Source organism: Musca domestica, unplaced genomic scaffold, assembly GCF_030504385.1.
Source record: "Musca domestica strain aabys unplaced genomic scaffold, Musca_domestica.polishedcontigs.V.1.1 27, whole genome shotgun sequence".
In the NCBI taxonomy this organism is placed as follows: domain Eukaryota; kingdom Metazoa; phylum Arthropoda; class Insecta; order Diptera; family Muscidae; genus Musca; species Musca domestica.
In genome coordinates this window covers 5,414,331-5,425,119 of record NW_026712286.1, presented here as the reverse complement: position 1 = coordinate 5,425,119, position 10,789 = coordinate 5,414,331, and the positions used below count along the sequence as shown (strand labels likewise).

At 35.6% G+C, this 10,789-nt stretch overlaps 1 protein-coding gene across 1 annotated transcript; it reads right to left on the bottom strand.

The window, feature by feature from the left end:
- Positions 1–2,447: 2,447 nt before the first annotated feature.
- LOC101892995 (protein commissureless 2) lies at positions 2,448–8,732 on the bottom strand. Its single transcript, XM_005175798.4, has 2 exons — positions 7,764–8,732; positions 2,448–3,653 (listed from the first exon to the last, which is right to left on the bottom strand). The coding sequence occupies exons 1-2, from the start codon at positions 8,269–8,271 to the stop codon at positions 3,151–3,153; spliced, it is 1,011 nt and encodes a 336-aa protein (XP_005175855.1). The 5' UTR covers positions 8,272–8,732; the 3' UTR covers positions 2,448–3,150.
- Between the last annotated feature and the right edge of the window lie 2,057 nt (positions 8,733–10,789).

Genomic DNA, 10,789 nt, shown 5'->3' with positions numbered 1-10,789 from the left:
TTATAGTACACATATCCAAAATCATTACCATAACTCAATATCATATTTCCGTATATCAGCTCTATACCAAATTTAGTACCATTTAGTACTTTTCCTACAAATATAGTACACACGTCCAAACCACTGCCTCAATCTCAAACATACATACCAATAGTAATCTAAATGGGAAATTTCCGGATTTTAGCTCTATTTCTTCACTCGGTGTCAAATTTAGTACTATTTAGTAAATTTCGTACAATTATTGTTCACATTACCAAAATCACCGCCAAATCTCAAACACACACACACACACACAATTAGTTATATAAATATCAAATTTCCGCTCCATCCCTTCACTCTGTAGCGAATTTAGTACCATTTGGAACTTTTAGTACAAAATAGGACACATTTCTAAAATACCGGCAACTCTCAAACACCATCAGTATTCCTAATATCGAATTTTAGAGCTTTAGCTTTAACCAAATATAGTACCCCTCTGTACTTTTCGTACAAATTTTGTACAGATTCATATATTTAGTACACATTTTCGCACACTTAGTTCACATTTCCAAAACCACCTTCATCTATTAAATTTACTTTCCAATCTTGATTTCCATAGCAAATAAAGAGTTTTTAGCGCTATATGTTCACATAATACCAATTTTAGAACTTTTCGTAACCTTAAGGATTCAATTTCTAAAAAACCCTTTGGCACACATATCCTGTGACTCCCATTCTAGATTACACAATTCTAGCTTATTTGTTTTTTGTCCAAATTAATCAAATTTTAGTAAATATTGTACCCTTTTACACCCACCCTTTACAACCCAGCCTTATAACACGCCCATGCACCAAGACTGACCCTCGTGCAAAATTTCAGCCATTTCGTCTGGGCTTTGAGTCCCAGTCAGTCAGTCAGTTATTTACTACTCTCTTATATCTATAGATAGATAATTATTCAGCCATATGGCTGAGAGTTTCTCTGAGAGGGGGTATATATCATTTTATACGGACAAAACGTACCTCTTCGAAACCCTAGGTCCTTTGGATCAAATCAGTTTCAGGACATTTGGAGTCGATCTAGGGGTGTCCGAATGTCCTTCCGTCTGTCTGGTCGCACGATGACTCTCAACGGGAGTCTCCGATTTAGTCCAAACTTGGTACATCGTAATATTATTGTCAAACTTCGATCGAGTTGGGACAATATCTGTCCACTCCTTCTGGTACACCTCTAACAAAAATAGAGATTTCCCAGAAGTATGATAGAGGTAGTTGAAGAGAGAGACTCTACAGAGGTTATATATTCTTTGATACGCCCAAAAAGTGCCTCCTCGAAATAAAGGCTTTAGACCCTAGGCCTCTTTGAATCAAATCCGTTTCAGGACATTTGTAGTCAATCTAGAGTGGTGTCCGTCTGTAAGTCTCCGATTTGGCTTAAAGCTGGTACATCGTAATATCATTATCAAACTTAGTTTGAGTTGGGAGATGGACAATATCGATCCACTCTTTCCGGTACCACCCCCACAAAAGGTCGAAATGTGCACAGAAAATAATTTACCTCATAAAAACAACCACCATTTTTTTCCAAACATTTCAAATCCTTATAAATTTTAATTATTGGTAGGTGAGATGCGAAAATTGAAATCGATGCACTCTATCAAGTACCTCCACCACAAAGTTTCAAACTTTTGAATAATTATCTATTTATATCTATCTCTCTTTAACCATCTCTATCGTACTTTGTGATAAATCTCGATCTTCATTTCTTTGTGCCTTTATTTTGCCTTGTTCGCTCAAGAGTACTCGGAGAGCACTAAAACTCGTGCGAAGTATAGATAACCACTGTAGCCATATGACTGAGAGTCTCCCTCTCTCTCTCTCTTTAACCATCTCTACCTTTCTTTCTGGTAAATCTTGATTTTCATTTCTTTGTGCCTCTTTTGCCCTATTTGTTCAAGAGCGCTCGGAAGTGTTTGGAGAGAACAAGTTTTCCAAGTTTACTCTTTACTTTCCGATTTTATGTGAAAATTCGGGCGATTTTCACTTTCTACTTGAACTCGAATGAGTTACTGAGCTCTGGTTATTTTAGATCACGGCCAGGCAGGCATGTCTTCACTGAGCGTAATTTTTATCCGATCTCTCAATCAGGGCCATTAAAAAACAATGTAATCAGAGAGTATAAAAAATTGAGAGAGCATAATTGTGCAACTCTCTCCAATTTTAGATTATTTTTTTGAGTCTGTGGTGGATTCCTAGATAATTTTTATCCACTGGGCCTTGTTTATGAAAGGGACAATTATAAGTTCCCAATTTTTTTATAAAGAAAAAAATTCTCTTTTAAAACTTAGTGCCAATGTCTTCTATGGATCCCCATTTTTTTCTTTTTTTTTGGGAAAAAGAAACAATATTTTATTTTTTTAATTCAATAATTCATAATTTTATGTTTTTATTTTCGTTAATTTCTTCATATTTTTTTGAAATAATGTTTTTTTTATAAATAACTTAGAATTAGTTAACACACATTTATTTATACATAGCGATAAAAATAAGTTGTATACAGTCTAAATTGGTTGTGGTTTTTTGTGTAAATAAATAATTTAAGTAGAAAAAAATATGTCAAGACACAGACATGTGCACACGCACACATGGGCATGTGGTTGACCATGGATTAATCACAGTTTAGGACTATACAAAAATAATTCTATAAAAATATTTTGGGGTTTTTGTTTGTGCAATGGACTAAAAAGTGACTGATAAGGGGGAGTACTTGATTGGAGCATATTAAAAATTTGGGGGAATGATTTTTGATTACAAGTTCCATGACAGATTTTCATGGGATTTACAAATGTGTGGGTGTTTCCGAAATTTGCCTCGAAATCAGTTCCCTAAATTCCTTTTTATTTTGTTCCAAAGGTGGTGATACCTTCTCACCTAGACTTGCCAATTTAATTTTTTTCTTCAAATTCTTTATGTTTCTAATCCTGGATCTGGGCTCTTCCTTTTGTCCCCGAAGTGGTAATCCTTTAAGGAAAACATGATATTTCCTTCCTCAATAATCTTTTGGTCCATTGCCTTTGGTAAAATAATGATTTAAATTATTTCCTATTATCACAGTCTTATGGGAATTAGATTTTATGACAGAATCCAAGTCTTGCAACTCTCATCTTCGATTTATGACTTTTCAGATTTATCACTGGATTTCGCCGAGGCAGAGGACTTTTCCATTGAAGACTGTGTTTTCAGAGCTGAAGGTTTTTCATTTACCAAATTTATGCTAGTCAAACTGTAATGTGGTGGCGAGGGGGGAGCTGTGACAACATTGGCCGCCGATGATACCAATGGCGCCAGGACAAAAGCGGTGGGTGTTTTGTTGGAATTTTCCACCAATAAAGGTGTGGAACTTTCCGCCAAGGCCATGGCCTCGCTGCTGGGGGTTCCAGGTGCTGAGGAAACACTTGTTTGCTCCATGTTTTGTGACTTTTCATTGCCATTGAAAATCTCAAAAACACTGGGATGAACTATGAGACAGGATTGGGGATTCTTGTGCAGCAGCTCCAATGCTGCCTCATACGAGGGTAGACCGGAAACCAGAGTGTATTCGGGAACAGGATCTTCCATATCCAAATTGATTTTAATATTATCCTCATCATCACTTTGGGTCATTGTGTGGCGATCTGTAGAGAAGGCAGAAGAGAAAAGATGATCATCAGTAAACATGGTTTTTGAAAATAGATAATGGTTATATTTCTTGTTGTTGTTGTTTATTTTAAATATTTATTTTAACTGTTTGTTGGTCTAAACGAAAGACAAGAACTGTTTGCCTTAGTTTTTTGTTTTTTTTTGTCATCTCTCCCATCTCCAACCAAGCCAAGGCAAATATTTACTCAGATGGTATGTGTGTTGACTTAGGAGGAGGTAGATACCCTGTTCTTCCCCTGACCCTCTGAGATGTCTTGCCACTGACAGCTGTCATCTTAAATGTGATATCACTCTAATGTCTGATATTCGCCATTTGTTTCCATATTTTTCTGTTTGCCAAAAAAATAAAAACCCAACCTTAGAAAATTCTGTTTGAATTTTGTTCTCTCATCCAGCGCTACGCTATCTGAGATTTTTATAAGCGATTAAACAAATTTTTTTGATAACTTAAATTAAGCCAAAGTAATGTTAATAACAAAATTTATGGCCTTAGATTTTTGCAAAAATAAAAACAATAACTTATCAGTGGCCAAAATTGGGTTATTACTTATCAGCGGATTTTGTTTTTGGATAGAAGCGTGTGTCAGGGTTTTTTTTTGGTGAGCAAATATCACAAAAATTGCGTACTTTATTAAAAAGAACATCATTTCGGGGACCTCCAATGGAAATTCGGGGAAAATCAAAAGGATTTTGGAATTTCAAAATTATGAGGAAAAAAGCCAAACCTGTTGTTAAAAAAAAAACATAATTTCGGGGACCCCAAGGGCATTTAAGAGAAATCAGGAGATTCTTGAAAATCCCAAAATTATTTTCCAAATTTTATATATTTTTTTAGTTGCGCTCTTTTTATGCTGCTTTAAAATCAATAAAAATTATTGTTTTTCTCCTCCCCTTCTTCTTTTCCAAAAAAAAAAAAAAACAAAAAAATCGAAATTTGCATTTATATTTAAAATCGTTGACATTATATCTGACATTGTTTATCCGCCTTGGGCCATAAAATCTGCATATATTTTGCATATATCGTACCGTTTCTCATTGGCCAACTAGTTTCGGTTCATTGGCCAATTATCATAATGTATAACAAGAACTTTATCGATGAGCGGCATTTCTTGTGTTCTTGTGAAAGTGGTCGCAGCTATTTTTAAAATCAACTGGATCAGATGTATTTAAAAAAAAACATTAAAAATTTTAATGTGAAATTGCGGTTTGAAATTGGAATATTTGAATATATTTAAATAAAAATATATATGGTTTCAAACGTGTTCCCTCACTTAATTAAAAAAAAAACAAGAGAGATCCGTTAAAAAATGCAGTTAAAATTTTCACAAAAAAAAAAAAACAATAAAGTGAGCTGAACCGTTATATTGGGCGTCATTTAAAAAGGGAAATAATGTTCCACAACAAGGATTGGGAGTCTTAAATACAGGTATCAAAACATCGTGGAAAATGTAGCTAGGATCATCAAAATACTGAAAATCGTGGTTGACACCGGTTGTAGAACCCATTATGATCTAAAAATACCGAATTTGAAACACATCTATAAGAACTATGGCCAAAATCATAAAAATCCGGAATATTTGAAGGTATTGTAATATGGTCGATATAGGAAAACGTGGACCTATATGGACAATGTTCTGCCACCAAAGGTAGAAGCTGTTACAAACTCTTGATACCAAATTTGGAAAAAAATCCAACAGAAAATTTGGCCAAAATCTTAAAAAATACCGAATATCGAAAGGTATTGTTATATGGGGGCTACACGAAAGCGTAGATCTGTCGAAGCAATTTTCTGTCATAGGAGGTAGTACAAATAGCAATTTTTAGACAAATCTATTGGAAAATGTAGCAAAAAGCGTTAAAATACCAAATACCGGGAGGTATGGTTCTATGAAGGGCTATAACAAGGGCAGTTCAATGCAAGGAACGAAAATTGTCAATTTATTCTGTTTGAAATTGTTGACTAAAACTTAAAAAAAATACCAAAAGTCCTGCATGCCTAAAACACATCTGAGTAAAATTTTATCAATCTACTTAATTTCGTTCGAAGGCTAGAGTGATTTGCACAGACAGATATACAATAGACGATTATCGCTAAATCGACATCGAATGTAATGCTGATCGAGAATATATATTGGAAGGTATTTTATAGACAGAGGATCCTTTGAAAATCTTCTATACAGAGAAAAAAGAACTTTTGGAGGTTATCTAAGTACCGAACTTTCATATTTCTTTGATAGGCAGAAGCCACTTTGAATAATTTCTATTGGTAAAAAAAGCTGCTAAGTTTCTGCAATAGACAGAAGAACTTCAGAGAATATTTTATGGACAGAAACCATTTAGAGGGTCCTCTAAGGACATAGGTACTTCCGGAAGTCTTCAGATGACACGAGATTTTTAGAGGTCTTCTAAGGGTTTTCTTTAGAGAAAATAACTTATAGATTAAAGTCCTAAAGAAGAAGTCCTCAGAAGACATAATACTTGACAATAAAAGGTGGAAGACCATCTGAAGGGCTTCTAAGGATCTCCAGAGACAGAAAACCTTTTCCCAAGACCTTCATAAGGTGCATTAATTTCGAGTCTTCGGAAGAAATAGATTATTTATGAACAGAGACATGAAAAAAAATCGTTTGTAGTCCATCTGAAATCTTTCCAAGGAAAGAATACCTTCTAAAGGGCTTCTATGGCCAGGAGAACGTCTAAAAGTCTAAAGGGTCTCTAGAGACAGAATATCTCTCCAAAGTTCTTTATCTATAAATAGAAGACCTACTATAGATCCTCTGCAGGTAAATCACCTTCTAGAGATGAGAGATTTTCTCTTATGTTCTTGAGGAGATCCTCCTAAATGGGAAAGCTATAAACTTTTTTTTTTATAAATAGCATATTCTATCATGCTTTCTTCCTTGACAATCTTATTGAGGCCATCGACAAATATAGGGCTGCCTTTGGGTCTTCAGAAGATAGAAGGCATTGAAATGTTAATTTATAAACTAATTGCCGTTCCTCTTAAATCCCTAACCTTCTTTATTTCTTTCTTAATTTCTCAATATCATTATCCTCGCGGCGCTGGTTAACAAAGATCAAACTTGGGTTATCATCAAGGCAGGGGCATGTTTTATAATAGCTTTGATATTAATGTTGGATAAAATTGACACACCAGCCCTGTCTAAGGGGGCCGCAGTCTCTAAAGGGTATCCTCTTAAAGAGAAGACCCATGAACGTCAACCGTGGGTCTTGAGGATAGAGAAGGTCTTCGAATAGTCCTTCTTTATTTTTCCTAATTTTCACGAATTTAAAAGAGATTAGGATTTTTGAATTTGGAAAAAATTGCCTTTCCCCTCAAATCCCTGAACTTTTTTTCATTATTTTCTTAATTTTCATGAATTTTGAAAATTTTACTTCAATATTTTTTTTTTTTGTGAAAAAAATTCAATTTTTTTCTTTAAATAATTTATTTTAATATTTAATATTTTTCCTTTAATATTTCTCCAATTATTATCCCCCTGACCCATATTTGGAGCAAAATTTCAAAATTATTTTCTTTTGTCATTCAAAAAATTTCTCACGCTTCCAAAAATGTCTTTCTTTTCAAAACCCTCAAATTGTAACCCCAAAAATTTCTTTGTAATGCATTTCTTGTTGTTGTTGCTGTCTGTACAACAAAACACTTGTAACTCCACTTTTTTTGGTGTTTGGAATATTTCGGTAATTTATGGTTTCTTTTTTCATATTTTTTTTGTTAACTCACTGCCTGTAGTTTTGAAAAGCAAAAACAACAACAAGAAAAAAATTTCTAATTGTTGCGTTAATTTCACTTCCGTTTTGGGAGAGGATGGTAATGGCTTTTAAGCCAAGTCCAAACAGAAAACAAAAAAACAACAATAAATTAAAATTCAAAAACTTGGTAATCATTCACGATTTTTTTTTCACCATTTCGATTGGAAATTAAAATTCATATTGGTTTTACAACAACAACAAGGAGGAGGAGGAGCAGTTAGAAAATAAATAGTTGTCACTTATATGCAAACAACAACAACAAAACGTTTTGAGAATTTCAAATCGTTTGCAAATTCATTTCGAATACTTACAATTTCTTTTCCAAACACGAAACTGATGATAGAGGAAACAGGAACAGAAGCAGAACACCATTGAAATCAAGATCAAAATCAAGACAATGCCAATCCAGACCTCATTCATAAACTGATCGTATTCCACCTGCTTTTGCAGCTCATCCATGGCTGTGTCATAGTTGCCGGAATCGATGAAGACGTGATGGGGTGTGAGATTGGAGAAATCCATGTTTTCCGGATGGATAATGGGCGAGGAGGATTCCGAGGGTAGATTGAGGGGAGCCGTCTGCAGTTGTATGGAATTGATGATGGAGGCACCCAATTTGGAGAGGAAATCACTGGTGGTGGTAATGTGCTGGGAGGCAACAATGGGTTGGTGGGCTGTATCCAAACTGGCAACGGTGGGTGTCGAGGTCAAAGTGATGGCATGCGTGGTACTGGGATCCGTGTGACTATTTTCCAAGATATGCTGGGCGTCTTTATCGAATTGCAGATCGTAATTTAATGAGCGTATTATTCTTTCCATGGTGGATTTTTATAACTTTTTTTCTTGTTAATTTTTTATTGTTGTTGTTGCTGTTTTTTTATTGTGGTTGATGACTGATTTCTGTATTTGCGCTTCTTCTGCTAGAGCTGTGTGTGTTTTTTTTTCTTCTTTTGATATTTTTATCTTGTCTTTTGACTTTCACTGGGTATTTACTTTTTTCTGAACTTTTTGTTGTTTTTATTTTTTTTTCTACGCCTGTGTATTTGCAGTTATAATTGTGTATCTTTTTTTTGTAATTGTTGTTGTTATATATTTCACTTCTTTTGGCGGTTTTTCAAAAAAAATTAAATGATAATACAAAAAAAAAATGTGATGAGGAAAAACGTAAAGATCGTAAATGGAACGTCGTAACGTAAGCGTAAATATTTATGCTTGGGCGAGCCGTTGAACTGGTCACACGTCTTAAGCCTCTTAATTCTCGTCGTAAACTGAACTGTGCGGCACAACAAACCCATGGCCTAACCACATCAACAATATGAAATACTGATCATGCCGGTTGGGTGAGAGAGAGAGAGAGAGACAAACACAGAGAGAGAATTACACTCAAATTGTGAGAGCAAACCCAACAAACAAAGGCAATTGTAAAAGATTAACCAAACGAATGTGTGTGAGAGCTCTCTGAGAGGTACTGTCACTGATCCGGTTACCTGGTTTACTTTGCCGAACCACAAGGCGAGCTGGCATTCTTTCACAAGCGTTCATTTGACAACTGGTTACGGTCTAGCTAACATCTTCACAAGATTCTTATTTCCTCAGCCAAACAAAACCCTCCCTTATTTTTTTCTTCTGGCCTGGGAAACCATGAAATGATCACAATGCTCACGCATAACATGCCCATTGAAAAGGCATGAAGCAGCAAAAACAACAACACAGCTTAGACAATTTGCCAGGATCATTTCTCACGCACATGTTCCTCACAATAGCTGTAGGAGTTTGAAACGTGGTCTTCATCTCTTCTTCTTCACGTCTCAAGGCATTTCTTCTCGACTGCCATTCAAACATCTCCAATTACAAAACGACGATCCTCATTTCTATTGTCCTGACTCGCTTCATTTACCAGAAATATTGTAGATATGTTCAGCATATGTCCTTAATTGTCTAAAAGGATCTTTTGTTTTCAGAGAGAGGAGTTTTCTTTTTGTAGTCTTTAATATTTTATTTCTACCCATTGTTTTCAATTGTTACCGGACAATGGTATTTAATTGAGCGCAAGATTTTCGTTCCATTGTCCTGAATTTTGTTCTTGTTCTTTGGGGAGGCCATACCAGGGCATGGTTTTTAATTTCTCTTTTGTTTCAAATATTTTGAGGAATTTTTTGAGTTTTGTTCAGAAAAATTTGCATTTAATCAAAATCCTGTAAGGACAATGCAAATGTTGTATGCATTGATCCTTCAAGAGAAGATGGACGATTTTCCCCCTTAAAAATATGCAGGCAATTTGATTTTAAAAGCAAGATATGGGTATTTTGATTTAAAAGGCAAGCGATACACATTTGATATCTTTGTGAGCGATAATGATCCTTTAGATGCCTTAAGGATATGCAGAAAAATAGATACAGATGACCGAAGCAAATTGCCATTTAAATGAGGATGATTTCCAGTAATTTATACTAAATTACGCAGCTGAACAAAATATCACCCCGCCATATGGTATTAAAAAAACAAACTGAGATGCCAGAAAATCTATCAACGATCTGAAGAATCGGAAAGGTTATATAGAAGAGTTCATAGGCCAGAGAGATCTTAGAAAAAAGAGCTAAAACAAGAGAGATATGATATAGGCTCCTTAGAGGCTAAGCAATTCCTAAAAGAAAGCTGAGAGGAAGCTGTACAAGCGGTAAGAGAGAGAAACATTGTCTAAAGTCGAAAGACTGAGGGGCAAGTAAGGAGAAGGACAAAGGACTCCACACAGAAGAACAGATGGATGGGGAAGTATTTCATAGACGAACTAAAGCGAGCAGAAGACTTTCTTGACAGAAGGACCAGGGAGACGGATGTTCTCTTTAATAGGTCAAGACATCCTGAGACTTTCTTAGCTGAAGGGTTAGGTTGACTGTGGCTCTATTTAATTGCTAAAGAGACCCAGACATTCTTAAGAAAATTTGAACAGACATTGATGTTCTCTAGAGGAGAAAAGGGATGAAGAAACTCAATAAGCGACCTGAAGGAGCAGTAAAGGATACTGAAGCTCCATAGACAAGCTGAAGAGACTCTGAGGTTCTTTAGGCGAGCTGAAGGAATACCGAAAAGCTTTAAACGAGGTGTGGGAACATTGAGACTCTTAGACCAGCTGAAGGGAAACTGAGCCCCGATAGGCAAGCTGAGGGGCATTCTGGCTCTCTAGACAAACTGTAGAAACACTGACATTTTACAGATGAACTGAAGGAATGCTGAGTCTCAATAGGCAACCTGAGGGCAGGCCCTCTAAGGGAGCTGAAAACTCACTGAGAGTCTATTGACCAACTAAAGGAGGGCTAGCTCTACAGACCAGATGAGG